Source organism: Mycteria americana, chromosome 2, assembly GCF_035582795.1.
Source record: "Mycteria americana isolate JAX WOST 10 ecotype Jacksonville Zoo and Gardens chromosome 2, USCA_MyAme_1.0, whole genome shotgun sequence".
Classification (NCBI taxonomy): Eukaryota; Metazoa; Chordata; class Aves; order Ciconiiformes; family Ciconiidae; genus Mycteria; species Mycteria americana.
Window position 1 is genome coordinate 83,759,933 of NC_134366.1, and position 21,374 is coordinate 83,781,306.

At 41.5% G+C, this 21,374-nt stretch overlaps 2 protein-coding genes across 5 annotated transcripts in view; one reads left to right on the forward strand and one right to left on the reverse strand.

The window, feature by feature from the left end:
* RELCH (RAB11 binding and LisH domain, coiled-coil and HEAT repeat containing) overlaps positions 1 to 15,400 on the reverse strand; it is an 86,767-nt gene extending 71,367 nt beyond the window's left edge. Inside the window, exon 1 of the mRNA XM_075493971.1 lies at positions 14,718 to 15,400. Coding sequence (XP_075350086.1) covers positions 14,718 to 15,234 — 517 coding nt within the window. The 5' untranslated portion in view covers positions 15,235 to 15,400. The remainder of the gene's footprint in view (positions 1 to 14,717) is intronic.
* Positions 15,401 to 15,419: 19 nt separating this feature from the next.
* PIGN (phosphatidylinositol glycan anchor biosynthesis class N) overlaps positions 15,420 to 21,374 on the forward strand; it is a 110,372-nt gene continuing 104,417 nt past the window's right edge. For 2 of the 4 annotated variants that reach the window (XR_012774369.1, XR_012774370.1), the window contains exon 1: positions 15,420 to 15,740. The gene's annotated coding sequence lies outside the window, so the exon portion shown is untranslated. The remainder of the gene's footprint in view (positions 15,741 to 21,374) is intronic. The other 2 variants (XM_075493972.1, XM_075493973.1) reach the window with 2 other exon arrangements.

Genomic DNA, 21,374 nt, shown 5'->3' on the forward strand with positions numbered 1-21,374 from the left:
AAGAGAGACAACTGTATACACACACAGGCTGAACAGTATCTTCTCAACTGAGTGTCCCACTAGATGATACATATTGGAGAGCTCAATCAAGTTGGGCAATTACAGCTTCCATAACGCAACTCGAGCTAAATTGTTAGCTTGAACAATGTAACAAGACTTCTACCACTACTTTGCTATAGGATACTGCCTTTAAAATACGTGGTGTGGCTACAGAAGTGGTTCCGGCTGCTAAGGTAAGAGGCCACCAGTGCTTAAGCACTCGAGCAGAGACATCTGGCCAAACCACCATCAATGAGTCATCAGTGCTAAGGTTATGCCCTGCCAAGTCCCTGCTACAGGGAAAGCCCAGTCACAGACACTGTTGCACTGCCACAGCTCCCACTGAAGCCAGGTGTTTCAAGCAGAAGGAAAGGAACCATGCAGGAGCTGCTCCTTCAGTGCTGGTGCAGCTACTTGTTTCTGCTACCCACCTGGAAAGACAGGCTTCCACCACAGCCAGGATAGGTGAGGTCCAAACGGCAGCTCCACCCCTTGCACTCATACTGCAAAGCTTGTAGTGCCACATGGCCCTTGCCTGCCTTGGCTACGCTGCAGTCTACAGCCCAAGGCACAGCTCTTGTGGAGCCAAAGCTGAGGGAGAGCGGGCAGCAAAGGGACCTGCTGCTTCTATCAAATGCCACGGCAGCACTAGTGACCTGGATCTTGCCTTGCTGGGACTAGGCGTGATGAATTTTGGAGCCGTTACTGCACAATATATCGAAGCTTCTCAAGGAACAGAGCCAAGAACCACACAGAAACTTGGTGTAAACAGCAAAGAGGGATTTCCGATATAGCCTACTAAGGTATCAGCCACGGGATAACAAGGTGAGAAGAGAAAGCTAAATGAGAGAGTTAACTGAAAATATTGCCCAGGAAGGTGAGGGCTGGCAAGCCTGCCAGATATATCAACAGCACAGTCATGGCACATATGCGCTGCCTGGCAGGGCTGTGCTGAAGACTGTCCAAAGCTGAACAGCGGCAGGCCTGCCCCATTGCTTCACCTACCTAAAATGTCACTGTGGGGGTAACTATCTGTTGCCTCACTCCTTACCACTGTCTTTGTAGGCAGTCATCAGCAGGGGTTTATCTCCCAAGATTAATGCCATCATCCAAGAAAATTACAGAATAAATTACAAAATTACTCAGCAAAGGATCAGAGGGTGAAAATGGTACCTCCCTGCTGGCAATGCAACAGCCTAATTCACCAGAAAAACGAGCAGGGCTGTTTGAAGGAGAGGAATCAACAAGGGAAGGGCTGTGCTCAGCCACCGAGCTCACCTGAGGAATGTGAAACATCATCATTTTTCTGAAGTACTGAAGTAAGTTGTACTCCAGTACACTGAGTGGAAGTATTTCAGCTAAAGCGTTCAGAAGAGAGAACTACTTTCTGAACTGAAAGGGGAAAAGAAAAAAGAAAAAAAAAAAATCAATTTTTTTAGGAAAACATCATATATCTCTTCACTTTATTTTTTTTAATAAAAAATAAAAATCTTAGGTTTAAGTTAATTGGCAAAGAATAATCAAAGCAGAATCTTGCAGGGGGAAACCGCTGAAAAGGAGAAGTATGCTTTGGCTGAATTCTGTTTTTTTCCTAGAAAAAACCCCAGTGTGACACAACAATGGGAAGCCATTTTGCTGTCATGATATGCACATTCTTACCAACAGCCTTCTGTCCATGGATTTTATATTCCTTTCTCTAGTATTCTGAATTAAAGCACTTATTAACCAGCAATTCCTTTTTGCTAAAAGCTTTCCTAGTGAATAGTGAAAAAGTAATTGCTATCAGTTTAATGTTTCAGAAATGCTAAAGCAACATAACAAGAACAGTTTTTGACAAGCAGGTATAAACAACTCCAGAAAGCATATCACTGCAATATGGAACAAGAGAGCACCACAGGTGCATAGAACGCAAGTGAAATAGGCTTAGGCTTGTCATAGCTCATACTAATGAAATGCCAGGAGATAGACTGGGACAGTAAAGGAGAGCCTGTGTAGAGTTCTTGCCTCTTACCTCTACCACTGGAAAAGGATTAACAAAATCAGAAAGCTAAGATTCATGTTTGATACTCAAGGCTAAGAAGTTTTTTAATCCATTTGTTGAAAAATGCAATGTTTTTAATTTCATTTGTGAAGTTAAAAATCAGGTTCATCACCATGTTTTGCTTATTAACTTACACAATCTTTTAAAATATTGCTTCATTCCAGAGGAAAGGAATTTTAATTCCTTTCTTATTCCCAGAACTGTCACCTGTATGACATGCAGATTTCTGCTGACAGCTTCTGTTTCCTAGGCATATTCAGCTCTTTCACTGAAAGCTGAGTATAACTATATAAGGAGGAAAACGTAAAAAAAAAATCTCAAAATGAAGTGATACATCCCCTTCCACTGACATACATAATATGAAAGAGGTTAAGTTGCATTCACTCTGATGGTAAAAACAGTTTATTTTTACCAGCTTACCTAAAGGGACATCAATAGGGATCACATTAGCCATAGTTTCACAGTGTACGAATTAAGCAGAAATAAGTTGCAGAAATGATCTTTACATGAGCATGACATTGTCAATCAGCTAAAAGCATAGATAAATGAAGCAATGCTACTTCTTGATAGAAAGGCTCAAGAAAAAAAAATTAAATATTAAACACATCTTTTAGAAAGTATTTGAATTTACTTTGCAAACATCTAAATTGATTTTAAAAATTACCAGTTGGTAAAGCAGCCAATAAGTTGTCATATTTTCCCTAAGATCACAGGAAATCATATCATCATGTACTAACAGTTAACCAAAAGGAGTATACGAAGGCCAAGAACTCCATCTTTTCCCTTGAAATTCAAGAAGAAGTACTAACGATACTACGCTTGTACTAGACAAATTCACTTTGCATCTCTAAGCGTTCACTTGTACTCAAAAGTATCTGTAACCTTGAAACAAGACTGTTGCTGTGTTTTAAACTGATGAGCAAAATAGCTGGCTAACCACATTTTAAACTGATCAGAGAAATAACTGGCTACTGGAAATTTGGTTTTGATTAGCATCCATACGGAACAAGATGCAGTGCAAAGCGAATCCTTCCCAATCAAGAATCAGAGCAGCTTTCCACCAGATATTCCACATGCTAGGACAAAATCTTTCCCAGTTTAAGCCAGGCTTTACATGAATTATATGGTTCTATGTAGGAAGAAACAGCTGTAGGCAGACAGCTCACACGTATCATAGGAAGATACAATCTTTTTTGGAGATAGTAAAAGTCCAAAGTCCATTAGTCTGGATAATAACTTATGCCTATGATGCTATTACAGAACCATGATCTTGACTTTTCAGGAATCCATCCTCACACATCACTATTTGGAGAAGAAAGAAAAAACACTACTTTGCATTAAAAAAAGAAAATAAACCCATTCTTTGAAGACAGGGTCTTCATGGATCAAAAATCAGGTCATTAAACGATCAAATACTTGATCGTTTAATACAGTTCTACTTGCCATTTACTGTAGCTTTAGCAAACAGGAACACACAACATACCACCGGCTTGGAAAAAACTGTTATGGAATGTTGTTCATGCTACTGGATACAACAAAAGATTTATATAGAGAATTCTGAATATCCAGATGCACAGACTTCTTTTCTTTTTTACTTTAGAGAAAGTTAAAATGTTTTAACATTGGTGTTAGAAGTACCACACAAGCAACATGATCCACCAGAAGTAATTTTATTTGATAATAATACACTCTCTTCACTCAATTAAATTTTCACTACATAGGATTTCACTAGGGAGAAACCTTAACAAGGCCTCTCAGTTCAGTCTCAGGTACAACTCTACTTACAAACCACCTCAGGTTAGTGCCTTCTAGCTTCTCCTGAATAAAAACAGACATTGAAAGTTACATAAGTGAATGACCGAGGCCATCAAAAATTACTCCTTAGCATCATCATCTTGATGGCTATTTCTAGAAAAGAAAGGAAAAAAAAAAAAAAAAAAAAAAAGGACTTCAGGATGCAATTCTCTGCAGCAGTAGAAATAAATTGTACTTCATTCTTGAACTGATTATGGAAAATTTGTTTTGTAGAACAAAATTATTAAAATAGGGAATTGCTAAGGTTTATTTTTCTTATGAATTAAAAAAACCCTCCATGATAATTCAACCAACAGACATGCTACACCTTAATATATGGCAGTAAATTAGACTCCAAATGTTATGAACTACCATACAATGGAAGTACTTGGGGATTATTCATGTCAGAAAACCATGTAATTACAGCTGTATGCGAGAGAATTCAAGCAAAATTTTCGAATTCTGAGATACTCTCTCAGATCTATGAAAACTGAGAAGCTAAAAAAGCCCCTACCGCAATGTTTTTCAATATACAACCCATGGACTATTACTAAGACAAGCTTTAAGATAAGGAAGGATGTAGTTCCATGTAAATTTAGAAAATACACAGAAGTTTTTCCTGATGTGTTGTGCTATTTTATGAGTTAAGCTCTCCCTCCTCCCAATACACACATACAACCCTTCTCGCATGGAGGAACCTCTGATGGAAAATTTTCCATCCGAAAGAAACATGTCATAAGGAGATCAAAGCTGAAACTTTAAGGGGTATGAAAAAATCAAAAAAGAAACTTGGAAAAGAAACTTCATATACATCTGGAAAGGACAACAGTACAACATATTTTATCTGGTACAGATTAGCTTTACATCTAGGACATCCAACCTAATTTTTAAGTTCAAAGAGATACAGGCAAACCAGCAAGTACTCCGATAACACATCCCAATTGAGAAGTTTCCTTAGAAACTACTCAGGTCTGCCACTTTTTTCCTTTTTTCTCTGTGCTACAGGTACAATAAAAGAACTGTTCAAGTTCAGTCCTAAGGAAATGCAAGTGTATAAATATACATTTTAGATCTGTTTCTGTTGGCTGTAAAGAAGTCAGCAAACCAGGTATTTTACCTACCTTAAATATTCAAGACCTATGGTAAACTAGCCCTTATGGCCATGCAACAGATGGCCTGCTCTTTTCTAGAGATACTGGTCTGGAAAAGCATGTCCTTGAATAACTTGCATTTTCAGCTGTCCTGCACAATATCACAGGCACAAAACAGCAGAAGCCAAGGAAAGTGGGGACAAAGACCATCTGGGAGAAAGATTAAACTTCCTCTTGTATTTACTTGCACATTATTAAGCCCTATATTAGTACTGAACTGCACGTAAGCGTATATGAATAAACCAGCTGGCAAGAGGGATAGCATTCACAGAAAGCATGGAGTAATGTAAAAATCTGAAGAGCTTTAATGGAGTCCTTTCTACATTAAATCAAAGGATCAGACATCATTAACACTTTAAAAAGTGATCATCAATTCACAGTTTGTATTTGTGGCTGCATTATATAGCAACTGAAATAGATACATTTTGCAATACATAAGAATAAATGAATTAAATAGTTTAATTCCCTATAAATGATACTGCAAATTTCTTTAAGCTTTACCAAATTTCACAAGACAACTCTGGAGCAATATTACTTTGAGAAGTCTTAAATGGCTGCTGCATTTAAAACTTCTGATATGTTTCAACTTGTTCCAAGCTTACTAACACTGGGTTGGCCAGCAAAGCAAACTTGATCCATGGCAGCAGATATCTGACCTAGCATAAAACCTTTATGGTAGAAACAGACTTATGTATCAATTTTTTACACCAATTTGAACTTGCAGAGTAAATTTTACCAGATCAACACATTCCACATCACTATGGTAACTCTGAGATGGAACTAAGAGCCTTAAAGTAATTCATTGCATCAGGCACTAAATTGTAAGCACCTAACCTATCAACCTTGTTTTGCAACTGCAAATGCCTCTTTTGGTCTCTCCCAGATGTTGTTACTCAGTGAGACCTGCTGAATTTTCAAGGTTGTTTTGTTCTGAAAAGAAGTTCTCAGACCATCACCAAATGAAAAGGAAACTAAGTAAAGTAAAGCTACTAGAATACAAATTAACTTACAAGCTGTCAGAGCAATCCACTTACAAACTACCTAGAACAGGCATTCAAGATGATCAGATAATACTAGTCCATGATGGGCAATCCAAATCAAATTAAAAACAGATGATCAATACTCTTACCTAGTTCATATTACTAACAAGCTATGAAAATTCATAGAAAGTATATGAGGGTAAAAACCCTAAGGCTACTTGGAGAAAACTAACATATGCTTGCTGGCCAAGAATAGCAGAAAAAAAAAATCCAACAAAACAACAAGCAGATATGTAAAATATACTCTGCAGTTACATTGCAGTAAAAAGATACAACCTTCACTCCCATGACAGGCACACAACAGAAGCTCATGAGAAAGAAGAAATTACAAATAGAAAATAGATACATCTTGCACCCTAGCACGGAAATAACACACACTCACTGAATTGGGTTAAGATACAGATGCACCTGAGCTGATCTCATGGACAGCCATACCAGTCACATACTGCTTTTGTGGGGGACTTACTGCATAGACAGTCCCAGGCAGCATCCAAATTAGTCGAGTCTGAAAGAATTAAGCTGGCCCTGCACAAAGCCATTTGAATGCTGCTGCAGTGAACACTGAGGTCCGGGGGCATATGACCTTGGGGAAAGCATCAAACCCAGCCTGGCTCCCTACATATGTGCTGCAATGTGCTTGAGCTACCAGAGCTTCCCAAAACAAAATGCTAAGGGAAAAGCATGGCACAGAGGTACTTCTTCCAGCTCAAGACCCCAGCTGGCTTCAGCAGAAATCAGAAAGCATCAACAGCATCAAATTAACTCCATATGCTTGAAGTTGCAGCACTGCATTTCTCAAAGTGTATTGCTTAACTTGCATTACAAGGATTTTTCCATTCTCTGCAGTAACCCAGCTTTCTGTTATACTCTCTGATATCAAGCAAAACTATATCAATCTAGTCCTTAAATGGCTGTCTTTGCTGAGGGACTACTTAAAGTGTATAGATAATACCCATCTTAATTCTCAAGCACTGTATTCTCTCAGTTTTATTCATATTTCAATTCTAGTATGTTCCCCTTTCCCCAGTTTCTACACTTATCTCAGGACAGTATTAAATTCTCCAGATAAGTTCTAACAACGTGTGTCCACATGGATTCTACAAAGAATTTAAAAAATATTAAAAAATTTTAAAACTAGCAACTAGAGACTGAAGCATCTCTCCTATGAGGAGAGGCTGAGAGAGCTGGGGCTGTTCAGCCTGGGGAAGAGCAGACTCAGGGGGGATCTAATGCATGTGTATAAATATGTGAAGAGAGGGTGCAAAGAGGATGGAGCCAGGCTCTTCTCAGTGGTGCCCAGTGACAGGACGAGAGGCAGTGAGCACAAACTGAAACACAGGAGGTTCCCTCTGAACATCAGGAAACAGTTTTTCACTGTGAGGGCGACCAAGCACTGGCACAGGTTGCTCAGAGAGGTTGTGGAGTCTCCATCCTTGGAGATACCTAAAAGCTGTCTAGACATGGCCCTGGGCAACCAGCTGTAGGTGGCCCTGCTTGAGCAGGGGGATTGGACCAGGTGATCTCCAGAGGTCCCTTCCCACCTCAACCATGCTGTGATTCTGTGATTATTTTTGCCACAATTTCTCTTACTCCCAACAGTTTTGTCAAATGACAAAACAGCTGATAGCTCTCTCTCCCCTCCAACATCAAACCAAGATGAAAAAGTACTTGTTATATAAATAAGAAATTCTTATTCTGTGAGTTTTTACGTAACAGTATTTCCTTCAATTCAACAGCAAAGTAATCAGTTGCATCACCATCATGCAGCATTATATTGCAGGAAGGGAGGAAGTAAATCGCCTCTCCCCTATGGTGCATCAGGGGAAAGAGTTCAGTATTTCTCAAGGGCTTTTTCAGCTTGGTCTTAAAAAACAAAAAAATCTTTACAATTTTTTTTTAATTTTTTGTCCAACAAACTTGATATAGTTTATGTCATGTCTCAGGCACGTGCATCATAAATAACAATACAAGGCCTACAACCTTTACTGAATCACTCAAAGTTAGCCTATGCTAGAGGAGAATTCAACTCAGTTTCTCAAACCTGCATCTTTACAATACACTAGAAAACCAAATACAAGTAATACATTGAAGATGAAGAGTTACAACTTTGAACAAACAACAGCATAAGGTTTTATGACTTATTTTTATATACTGATAGGAAAGAGACTTCTGATACTATATTTTAAATAGTTCCATATACATAAATTACCTAACTCAGAATTTGTAACAAACCTCAGTTCAGTTTGAAAGTATGAGAACTTCCTGAAAAAGATTCTTTTTTCCATATTTTCATTAATTCTGAGTTTATAGAACATAGAAGTCCAGTATTTACGAATTTTAAATTAACAGAGATGATGGACTGCACACAGATCAGCTTCCAACACAGCTGATATCAATACCTACTTGATCATGACTTGCTTGCAAATACTAGACAAATCTTTCTATAACAGGTAATGAATCTTGTATAAGATTTCCAGCAAGCACTCTCTCAGCTGAACAGAATTTACAAGTCACATCTTCAGTCAAGAAAAAGATAATTCTGAGAGGAAGAAAAACTACAGGAAACTCAATATAACTTATATGGAATTGAAATTATGTACAGGGGAGCTTAAAGAAGCTTCCAATGGTTGGTTCTGAAATGCAAAGCTCTAGCTAATCTTATTGCTGTTTCCCTTCTTCTCTCCTCCCCGCCCACCCCCAATCTCTCCTTTCCCTGACAGCAAAACTGACAGAAGGAAATGTGTGCAGCTTCAGCACAAAGCCTGCTTGCTTTGCTGAAGCTTTCAAGAAAGGCATGGTTAAACTTGCACATAACTGAACTAGCTACAGTACATATATATAGAGGTTCACTTCTGCCTTCCCCAGCATAGAAAAGTAACAGTAAATCTGGCACAGGAGAAGAACAGAAAGCCAAGACTAAAGCAGCTTAATTCCCCATAGCATATCTGTAAACACCGTAAGAGAACAACTACAATCAAATAAGTTACTACAAGGCAAAATATAACGTGGACATACGGTACAGTTGCTACTCAGTGATAACTTGGTATTTGCCTGCCTAGTGCTAGTGGCTACTAGTCTGTCCTTCTTTGCCCATCAATGTCATGCTTATCTCATGCTACCTTATCTTGTTATTTCTTTGTGTAGTTATACCCTTATGGGGACTAACCTGTCTTCTGAACTATCTACCATTACATCCCAAATCACCCCAACACAGATATCAGCCAAAGCTTAAACTACCCACTCATCCATCAGAAACAGCTTCCAGCAGACCTGGTTTCACTCATTCGACAACTCCAACAGTTGCATAAGTCTTAAACTAAAAAGCTCTTAAGCTATGAAGTGCATCTCACTGAAAACTTCTCAGAAATACCAGTGCTGGTAAAATGGAGGGGTGTTTAAAGCAGTCACAACTGGAGAAAGTTCACCTGGCTTCTCTATCAGTAAAGCCAACACCAGAGCAGTATGAAACCTCTCAGGTTTCATCCAGGCCTTACCATCTTCTGGCAGGTCTGCAGGGAACTCGGCCCCCCTTTCCTTCAGCGTTATGTGCAAACCTCTTACTCTTCCAACTGTCTTCAGTACTTCTTTTAAAGAGACAACATTCAGTCTCTCCCGTCTGCCAATACCAGCAGCTGTCATGACCTGTTCATCTGCATCTTTCCACTCTGTCCTTACTAAGAGAGCACCTTTCCCAGGTGCTCCTGGGAAATCAGGTAGTAAAACCACTGTTGTCACTCCACCTCACAGCATCTGGAGAGGTAGCAACAAGACTATATATTTTTGCTTACTTTCATAAAGTAACAAACAAAAGACTTGAGCTGACAACAAAACACCTAACAAAGGAAGAACTAGTCATTAGAACAACAGAAGTTATTTGTCTTCTTCCCCGTTTCCTCTTATTCAGACTGCCACTGAAGCTGAGATATAACGAACTGTTTTGAGGTAGCCCTGTTCTGCTATATATTCATACAAAACAAAGATCTGCTGAAACACTGATCATGACAAGGGCCTACACATAGTCACAATGTCTGTAACTCAGGACTGAGAGCTGTTACGAAGACACCCCTTTCTCACAAAAGCATAATCAATATGCTCTTCCCATATGGCTTCTTCCAGTAGGACCCATCTGAATTTCAAAGGCTACAAGCAAAAATGGAGAGATACTTCACAATATCTGAAACAAATTAAAAAAAAAAAAAAAAAAGAATCCCAAATCGTAAACAAAGCCAGGAGCTTACTACAAAGAAGCAGCAATACTTTATAATTTTGTACTCACAGATTAGCTTTATATAACTGGAATCAAGTCCCCAGAAAGTTATAAACAACTTTATTTTGGAAATAACTAGAAACAAATAATCTCCTGAAAAACATAAATGTAACATAAATGTTCAAACCCCTTCTTTATGATTTTCATTAAAGCTATTTCAAATTTTGAGTATGTTGAGCTTTTGTAGCCATAAAGAAAAAATAACTGGCAGCTTTTAAGGCTAAAGCTAGTTCTAACAGTGTAAGCTGCATCCCTTCAGGAAAGGGCACTCGCAAAGCATAGCAATCGAAGGGCACCATATCAATCACATTTTAAAAAAAAAGTATTCTTCACCCGCTATGCTCAAGCTTGAATTATGGTCATATGTATATACGGGAAAACATCTGAGGTTCGGGAACAGGGATGAGACATTTGAGCTACAGTTTTATTTCTAAATATCAAGTGTCTCAATTTGTACTGTACTTTCTTATGCAAAGATGATAGGGAAGGGGACACAAATTTAAATTTAATATGTAGGTGCTATCCAAAGGCTTTGGAAAGATCTGGAATAGTGTATGAAGTAGGGACTTCCAAACCGTACCACTCACATGAGTAGCATTAGAAAAGTGGTATCAAAATGGCCTAGCAGATGTGGAGCTACCGCTATTGAAACCAATGGAAGAAGTTGTTATAGAAGTTCGGGAAGATCTAGCAGAGATACAGGACATGAAGGATGACTGTACACAAGTGCTGTGCATCTAAAGGAACAGAGTTGACTCCTTCACAAAGTGAATTTGCTTCAAACTAGAAGAGAAAAATTGCTAGACACAATATACATTTCCATATTTTTCATTACAATATATCTTAATCTCTGTTTGCAGCTGTGACGTTACTGCTGCCAGAAAACAGAAGGGTGTTTTTGCAAAAACTAAGAAATCCCAGTCATCTGACTATCATTTGCTTTTGTAACCAAGTGCTCTGAAGCATGGTTCAAAGACAAAACAGCTTCTAAGTCACTAGCTGACCACATGATGCTAGCTGTTTAAATCCTATGATACTTCATTAAAACCTCTTTATAGCAGTCTATAAAGAGAAAGATAAGAAAAAAGCAAAAGAAATTCCAGCATGCACTCATAGTTTAGCTTGCCTAAAAGGATTCTGAGAAGTGCCAATGAACACTTGCACTGAAATTCTTCCATTCTACATAGGAACGCACAGTACGAAAGCTTTCCATTGCTCTGTGGAAATCCTCAGGCAGCATTCCAAACATACTTCACATTCAATAAGAATTGCCAGTCACACTTTTTCTGCATCCACTCAAATTATCAGATACCTCAGTGTAAACCCATAGAAATTCATCTAACTTGGGGGCAGGGAGGAGCAGGTGCAAAGCTAGCACCCAGAAGAAATTCTGACTTGAGATATCAACAGAAATAAAGAACTTTTTTTTTAATCTTAAGAATTTTTTTTCACTGAAGCATAAAATTCAAGTGACCTTGAAATGACAATCATGCCAAACTCCGCTACTTTCTACATCAATAGTTTCCATGAAGAAAATTAGTAGTTTATTTTCAAATACCTTTTGGCATGTTAAAGCAAGAGAAGATATCTGCACTACTCTCACATACATTCTCTGCAAGTCTCCATGTGAGGATCCACAAATGTGGGCACAACAGACTGGACCTCTCAACAAAACTGAACTTTCTGCCTAACTTAGGAAACTATTCAGACTCACTGTTGGATCTGACCTGTGGCTTAGTCCTCTACCTAAATCCAGTAATACCGGATGCTTAAGAGGGAAGTGAAAAGAACTCTTGCAAAGACCATATAATTTTCAGCCCATCAGAGTCTTCTGCTATCTATTTTTTAACATTTGGAAATTGGCATAAATTCAGAGGCATAAGACTATCAGCTCTTGTTGACATTAACCAGAATCAGGCTGAACAGCACTGTCACAATTCGACTCCAGACTGCAAGAAGTCTGATGGCAATAAGTTCATCTACTTGAGCTATACAAAAATACATTTTTTTTTTCATTGTTCTGGATCTGTCACCTTTCAATGTCACTCAATGTGAACTGCCTTTTGAATCATTGCTGAGACAAAAAAAATCCTTTGAAAAGCATACTCTAACCTGCTGTAGGTACCAGATTTCAAGACACTTACACTTAACCTTTAACCTAAGGTCTAGCATGATATTTATTTTTAGCACATCTCACTATTATTCAACTGCTCCAAAACAAGTTTTAGTCCCCCCTCCTCTCTCTCTCTCTCCCCTGCCTCTTCCTGCCTTTAATAGTGATGTCCCATCGCCATCTATCATTCAGCTGGTCAGCACAATATCATTAAGATGTTCTCACACAAGTGTACATTGGTCTAGGATTGCAAGAGGTCATTTTTTTTGCATGCACAACACTACAGTTACACAGGCTACTGTTTTTCTACTTCTACTGGAGCATGTACATTATCAATAACTGGAAACAACATATCATGTTAACAAAGAAAAGAGAATGTTTAATCAATCAGATGAATTGATTGGAATCCCCAAGGAAGCTGCTTTTAATGAAACAGAAATTTTTATCAGTTCAAATCCTTGAAGCACGGGTTTTTCCAACATTCACCAATCTCATCATGAAGACCACCACACTAACGCTCTCAGTTGGACAAAGCCAAGTACAAAATTCTAAAGTGTTTATAAACAAGATAACCAGAATATAAACAACACAGCATGAATTAAAAAAAAATCCATACAATTTTTAAAAGATATTGAAAAGCAATAACAAGTTGAAAGTTTAGATGTCTCCTATTATCCCAGCCATCTAGATACTGTTTAGTTATTTCCAAATTTTAAGACTAACTGCACGTCTTTGCAAGATTAGAAACTTTTTTTAAAACAAACAAAAATATGGGACTATTTACAAAATGCCTTTAGGTGTCTTAGAATACACATAAATAAGTCTTTCAACTGTCTGCTTACCACAACTCCTTTCATTTCAATACCTTCGCATAAGTTCATTAAGTCATAGAATCATAGAATGCTTTGGATTGGAAGGGACCTTTACAGGTCATCTAGTCCAACCCCCCTGCAAGAGCAGGGACACCTTTAACTAGATCAGGTTGCTCAGAGCCCCATCCAACCTGACCTTGAATGTTTCCAGGGATGGGGCCTCCACTACCTCTCTGGGCAACCTGTTCCAGTGCCTCACCACCCTCACTGTAAAAAATTTCTTTCTTAAATCCAGTCTAAATCTGCCCTCCCTTAGTTTAACACCATTGCTCCTTGTCCTGTCACAACAGGCCTTGCTAAAAAGTCTGTCCCCGTCTTTCCTATAGGCCCCCTTTAAGGACTGGAAGGCTGTTATAAGGTCTCCCCGCAGCCTTCTCTTCCTTCTCTTCTCCAGGCTGAACAACCCCAACTCTCTCAGCCCGTCCTTGTAGGAGAGGTGCTCCAGCCCTCGGATCATTTTCGAGTCCTCAAAAGTCAGGTGGTTGGGCAGCTTCTCTCTCTCAAAGGCACTTCCACAAGCTACCTCCTTTTTAGAACTCTACATTTCTAGACAGTAACATTGATAAGACACACAAGTAATTTTATTCTAAGCCACCTGTTCTACTACTAAAACTCAAAAGCTTTTAAGGCCAGGTACGTGATGATTTTCCAAATATCTACACCACTTTTTCTCCCAGAAGCTATACTAATCCAGTGTATTTACCACACCCCAACTCCAAATCCCAAAATGGTTAGGCAAAGACTGCAGGAACTTGGTAAACATGCCAGCATTAATTAGAGAAAACACTGTATTAGTTGTGCATGAGCTGTGAAACTCAGACCTACTCTTGGATGACTTAGCCATTCCAATGCATCAGCAGAAATAACATGCTGGCTCCTGATGCCCCATTTTCGACAATTTTTAGACTTTAAATGTCTAAAATGCAGCAGCCATAGCTCAACACCCAACTCTTTCTCCTACCAGCATACGACTTATCTCCTGACAGTAGGCACTAAAGAAGGCACAAGAAACCCCGAGACAGCTAAAAACTAAGGCTGAAATTTCTGTCTCTCGCATTTCTTCTACATTTAGCACACACGTGACCTTCACAGGAAGGCTGAGGCTCGATAAGGTACGCGAGCGGGACCAGGGTAACATCGGTCCTGGCACCGCATCTTCTCAGCCCCCGGCTGCCCCGCTCCTACAGCCTCCCCCAGTCCCTCACGCAGGTTACAGAAAACAAGAAGCGATACAAAACGCCTTCCCCGGCCGCCCAGCTTCCCTAGTGACAGGCACCGGCAAGGGGCCGCACCGTGAGGCATCCCCGCCCAGCCCCGTGCGCCCAGCGGCGGCTGCCACCGCTCCCCAGAGCCCCGCCGCCCCGCCCCGCCCCTCCCTCCCCCGAACCAGGGTCACTTACTGAGCTGCCCGGAGCCGGGCTCCCTGCCGCCTGCTCCCCCGAGCACGCTGCCGCCCAGGCCGCCCAGGGCCCCGCCGGCGGGCGGCGTACCGCTCTGCCGCTCGAAGTTGCCTGGGTTGGAGAAGAAATCGCGGAGCCGGGGCAGCTCCCGGCCGCTCTCCAGTAGCTCCGTGTGCAGCTCCAGCGCCGTCAGCAAGAACTGGTCCCGCAGAAGCTGCGCCGCTATCGCGTCCATCGACACCCGCGGCGGCTCCCCCGCGCCGGGGCCCGCGCCGGCCCCGCCGCCCGCCCCCGCACCGCCGCCGGCATCGCCCGGCGCCGCCGCCCGCAAACCCGGCAGCTCCTCGGGGCTCCCCGCGGCTGCCGCCGCCTCCTGCTGCTGCTGCGGGTATGCCGGCCCGCTCGGCTCGTTGCTGCTGCTGCTGCCGCCGCCGCCGGGCCTGGACTCCTCGGGCTCGTCCTCCTCGGAGTCGCTGAGGAAGGGGTTCACGCTGCTGCCCCCGCCCGCCGCCGCCATCTTATAGCCCGACACGGCGCGACCACCGCCAAGGCGCTACCTCGGCAAAGCCTGCGCGGAACCGCCACCGCCGCAGCCACTTCTGCCGGGGCCGGTGCCAGCCCCCTTCGCTCTGCGGGCACTGCCGCCAGCGGCAACAGCGACTGACTGACTGACTGACTGACTTACTCCCTTCCTTCCTCCCTCCCTCCCGCCGCTACCGCCTCCGCCTCCTCCTCAGCCTCCTCCCACCAGCCCCGCTACCGCTTCCGGAGCCCAACTCTCGCGAGAGCTGCCCTGGCCAACCGCGAGCAGCGCCCCGGCACGCAGACCGTTCCGTCCAGGACTCGCGCCCGCCCCCTCCGCGCGGGAGGCGGGTGGCAGCTCGGGGCGGGGCCTGAGGCAGCAGGAGGTGCCCTACCGGGGGGCGGGGCTTGCGCGCGACGCCTGGGCGGGAGGCGGGGCCGGGGAGCGGGAACGGCCGGGCGGAAGCGGAAGCTGTTGGGAGCTCGCGGCAGGGAAGACGAGTGAGTCCTGGCGCGTGCGCACTGAGCGCTTCCCGCGGGAGGGAGAGGGTGGGCTGCCGCCCAGCTCGGGTCGCGGGACCGGGTTCTCGCTGCGGGGCCGGGCGCGGGCCTGTCTCTCCCGGCTTCCGGAGAGCTTTGGCTGCCCTAGGGGTCTTGTAGTGGCGGCCTGGCTGGTGGCGTAAGGGTGTTGGGGGGGTGGGGCTCGGCCTGTCAGCCGACCCCATGCCCGAGTTGGCTGGGCCAGTGTGGGGCTGTTTGGGGAAAGCAGCTCCATGCGAGGGTCCCCGGGCAGGGCGGGTGCTTGGGCGGCCTGGGCGCCGCGCCCCCAATGGGCCTGAACCGTCGTCCGGCATCAGGTGTGCCTGGTAGGCCTGAAATTAGGGAGGGTGCAAGCACGGGTGTGTATCTGGAAGTATGACGCTATCACTCTTAAAAAGATGATGTGAAGCTGTCGCCTTGTGTGTTACCTGGCGAGAAACTTGAATTGAAGCCGGGGAGTAGCAACAGGTCGTGTTTGCTACTGAAGGAAGTTCTGCTCACTGCAAACGATGCAGAACAGGGCCAGAGTGGGTTTCTGTTTTGTTTCTTTGAAAATAACGCCCCATTCCCACTAGTAGGAGCTCTGTTTGTGTAAAGCTGATTCACTAGGAGTTACTTGCTTTACTGAGAGCAAAATGGGGGCCGAAATCTTGGTAATAAAATAGTGGCAACATTTTGTGGTGACACTGAGATCTAGAAGCAATATTCAGTACCGTAACTGCAACCTATTCCGTTCATATTATGATAGTATGCTATAAAAGACTGGTGCTTCTGTTCTTAATTTGTATACATTTTTGTAAATAGTGTAATCAATTTTGCATTCTGTCCTATAATAAACTTTTAATTTTTTTACTAACTTACTGTTTTATGTTGTCGATATACAAAAAGAGACTAAGTAGTGGAGTGTGAACTGGTTATACCATAAAGTAAAATGGTGGTATATTGAAAATGCTTTAAAATTCGACTCAGACCACAATAAGAACAAGAACAAAAATATTTTACTGTTGCTGCTCCGGTGGAATTGGGAACCCTTAAAGAAATCGTGTGCTTTTTTCCTTTCCTTTCTGGAGAGTTAAAGCATGTTCAGTATGAACTTGTTAAAAAGTTCATGCTGGTGTTCTGCCTCTTCCCTTAAAATGGAGGGAAAAACTTACTGATGTCCTGTAGCAGCCTCTAGTGGCCGCCGGCAATGTTTACATGTGACTTGAGGTTGTTTAAAGACAGTTCAAACACTAAATTCTGCCATTCTTTTAAGAGACTTATTTCTGGCGACTTCTGTGTGCTGTTACAGTAAGGACTAACTTTTTTCACTCTTCCTCACCTAAAATAATGTAAAAGTATTCCTCTGTTTCTGTACTTCGAGGTTTGTTTTGATTTATGAAACTAACGGAAATATTTGCAGGTGTCACTCAGTTGCTCCAAAATAATTTATGGATGGCTGGGATAAAGTTAATGCAGCTGAAATGTGTATTCCAGAGCTGAAGAATGTAGGGAGAAAAATGTGCTTTTAACAATATGCTTAAAAACCGTTTCTTATGGTATACCAAAGAGGTATTGTTTTGAGATACCTGAAAAGAAAACCTGATAAGGAAAGTGTAGCACCTTGGAGGATGTGCAAGGCAGAAAAAGATGCACGAGTTCTGGAAATAAAGCGTTATATAGGTCTACTTGAGGCAGATAGCTACAAATTATTTTTTTCTTATTTTATTCGGTAGTCATTCTGAGAGAGGCAGATTGTTCATCAAGCTGCTTTGTCTCTCACTGGAGTTAGTGTTTCCTTCTAACTTTTCAAGGATTCAAGTTCTATATCTGAAGAGCAGCATACCTAAATACATCTCAGACAGCATGATTTCTAAAAACAGGTCTGTCAAACTAAGTATCCAAAATACAAGGGGCTTGTAGAAAAAAGATCTTCAGAGTTTTTTGGAGGTGGTGGTGTAGAAATAATTTTTTCAGTCTGTGCATTTTTTTCATGAACTTTTAAACTTACAGTTCTTGAGATGGAAAATAAGTAGGAAAAAAAATCAGTCTTTGCTTTTACTGTGTTGATTTTGGTAGGAGTGTTAAACTTTGAGCTAATGCTTCAAAGTTCAATGAACTTAAACATATAAACGGTTTTGGGTTCCCTCTATGCTGTTTGGTGGGGTCATGCATGTGTAAAGTATGCTTTCTTTCTGTGGTGCGCTGGTGCAGTGTCAACTGCTCTCACAGTGAGTGAATGCACAGTTTAAGTCAAGCTATGAGGGGTTTTCTGTTTCAGCTTCTACAGACAAGGTTAATTTCATTAAAAAAAAAAAATTGTTAGGTCCATATTGGGTTTTTCTGTGCTGAATACTTGAAATGTATGAATTAATGTGTTCTAGGGAGTCCTACAGTGAAGTAGAGTAGCCTTTTTTCATCTGATTGGAGTCCCAATCAAGGCACAAGGAACAAAATAATGGAGGAAAATCTGAAGCAAATCTGATTTCTACTTTAAAATAATGCAGATCTGTGAGTTCTGCCAACTCTTGTTTAAGTCATCTTCTAAAACTGAGCTACCTGAATGAATCTTTGTCTATGTATGTTTATTTAAGACTAACTTTTACCCTCTTTCAAAAGAAACTTTATGGAAGTTATGATTTTTACATTTCTTTTCAGACCTTAAAAAAATTGAATTTCAGTGCTTTGTAAACTCTCTAACCTCAAAAATATATTGATATTCTGCGGGAACTGAATAATGCAAATGTTGATATTCATAATGTTGGTAGTTTGTGCTTAAAGACCTCTGCCATTTCTCTGAAACTGTATGTGTCCCTTGCAGTTTGAAGGGCATGGTTTTTAACGAGAATAGCTTATATCAGTAGTTAATAGTTAAGTGTGTTAATGTGTGTTAAGTACAGGCATATCTTTACCCAGAGAAACTGACTTTAGGAAATGTTTGTTAAATTGGGATTTGAAGTAGTACAGCAGTGTGAAGGGGCTCTTGGGAATATTTTCAGCCTCACCGAAAATGTGATAATGTCCCATGAATTAAACAAAACAAACCCCCCAAATCCCTTTGAATCAAAGTCTGGCTGTGTTTTTCTACCTCTCAAACTGTTGTTTTGAAGCATTACTGTGAACAGTGGATATTTGGAAGCCTACCATCAAAAATACAGTGAGCAGACAAACTCAGAGCCTAAGGAGTATTTTAGAAAACTTGTTCAAGCTTCATAATGTGTGTATTATGTTTTTGTGAGAATGAATAGATAGGAAAAAATGCTGTTACAGTTGAGTTAGGAGACATAATTTGAGAATAAAAGATATGACCTTTTATGACACCACAAACACTAGAGCATTGAATTACTTGGGCTTCATTCACCCTAGTCTGGAAGATGGAGTGTGTTGTCTGGAAATGTAGGCTGCACAGAAAGCTGTTGTAGAGGGTAACACACCACTCTGTCTAAGATGGCCTTACCATGCCATCTTAGACAGGTAAGGCCATGAGGCCTTATCATGCCTCACCGTGGTGAAGGACAGTGTAGATGGGGATGGGTAACAGTGCACTGAAGTATGAAAACAATCATTGTAAAGTCATTCTTGATTTCTGAGGTCTAAAGGTCCTAAATTCAAATGAAAAGCTGTTTTGCCTGAATTTAAGGTGTCTTTTATTGAAGCTTTGTGGAGGCCAAGACAATTAAGGCTTCACATTGAAAAGGTCTTGCTTATTCCTGTCACTGCAGAAGCATGGGCCAACTTGCAGAGATGTTGCTATGCTGACTCCATGCTGCTGCTCTGTGCTTTTGAGGGTTGCCTGCTTCACCTTATTCCTCTTCAATTTAGTAATTTGCACAGTTTTGCAAAACACCCCTTATATTTTCCTTATACAGCCTGCTGTTCCTCAGTCGTGTTCAAATATAAGGGGGAAATATGATAAGAGAGATTTGAGACGGCCTGTGGAGGAGGTAATGCAATAAACTATGGTGTTAATGAAAGGAATACAACTAGTGTGAGATGCAGGCTTCGGAGAACAAAGTAGGGGTCTGAGGACATGCTTTGAATATGCTGAGTTAGCAGTGTTGTTGGGAGGAAATGCAGTCCTGTCCTGATGCCAACGCAGAGGTTTGTTTTGGGAATTGGACTGGGGAACTAAACTACAGCAAAGTTATCTTTACTTTTCTTTCCTTTTTTTTTTTCTTGAGGTTATTTTCAGTTGAATTCATTCTGCAGTTTGCTTGACTATACAGTTGTACAGATGGCTGTGCCAGCAGAGGTTTGGCATGGGGATAAGCGGGCAGGATCTGTGGAGGACAGGACAGCTCTCTGCAGCTGTACTGGCTTCCTTTTCCTTGTAGTATTTGTGACTGTGAAGACCTCTTGCTCTTTTAACTGCTACTCCCATGGCAGCCATTTTTGTATAAAATACCTGATAAAACATATTTGCCTTGCTGGTCTTAAGTATTTTGGAAAACATGCTTTAAATTACAAGCACGTTTCTACAGATGGTAGAGTACAGGTGAATAATTGCTATGCAGAAGTGAATAATAGACTTTTTCTGTCATCTCAAAACCAGCTGGTTGTGTCCTCCCTGAGAGCAGATACTAAAATAGCTAGACCTTGCCTTCCTGTTCTTGACATGAAACTATATTTGATGTCTGTCTCATAATAGTAATTGTCATCTCTTTGGAATCTTCTGCCTACCAGTGTTGTATCGCTCCCCCCTTTTGCTAGCAGAGAGATCAGGAAACTACAAATGATTCTTCATTTTGGGGGGAAGACGTAATATGAGAACTGGAGAGATGTTGCCCATCTGTGTTCTCCAGGTTTCTGGGTCTCTGTCTGACAGTTTTCATCTTGCTCTCTGAGCCTTTTTTCTACAATGAAGCTATTGCCATTTTTTTTGTGAAAAAGTTTGAGTGGTGGGGAGCTTTCATTTTAAATCCACACTGCCCCATATTGCAAAGAGGCAGAATACTGATTGTTTCCAGGAATCATTTCCTGGCTCTATTAATTATTAGAGTCACTCAGCAGCTCAAAAATAAGGGTGTCTTACAGAAATGAAAAGTGGCTTGGCTTTGTCTTAAAAACAAATGTAAGCTCACAGGGTTTCAACAGAGGGTGTTTACAAGTTGATATATCGTAAATGATAACGAATGTTAATTACTTTGTTAGTAGGGATTGCTGTAGGAGCAAAAAGAACTTTGTTCTAAAGTGAATGTGGGTATTTCAGGCTGCAGTAACTGGTAATTTGAGTGGGTTTTGTGTCTTACGCACGCTTAGGAAAATGCTTTCTATGAGAACACCTTGCAAGTATGGCTGCCAGTGGAAGAGTTAAAGAGGAGGTGACTCCTTTGCAGAAAGATTTCTTAGCAGACCTCAAAGTATCCTTGGCCAAATACTGTATATACTTACATTACTACTCGAGAACTTGAATGCTCTCTTGAAGGTGATATAATCCATCCTTTTAGTGTTTTTTCTGCACTTTACAACTTGGCTATTGCAATTTTTTTGGAGTAGTTTGTTTCTTTTGGTGATTGAAGGGATTGGAGAATTTTCTTCCCGTGTGCTTATTTCTTGATGACGAAGCAGTACTTCCTGACAGCATGTTTTCAGGGGGCGATTTCCTAGGGACTTGGG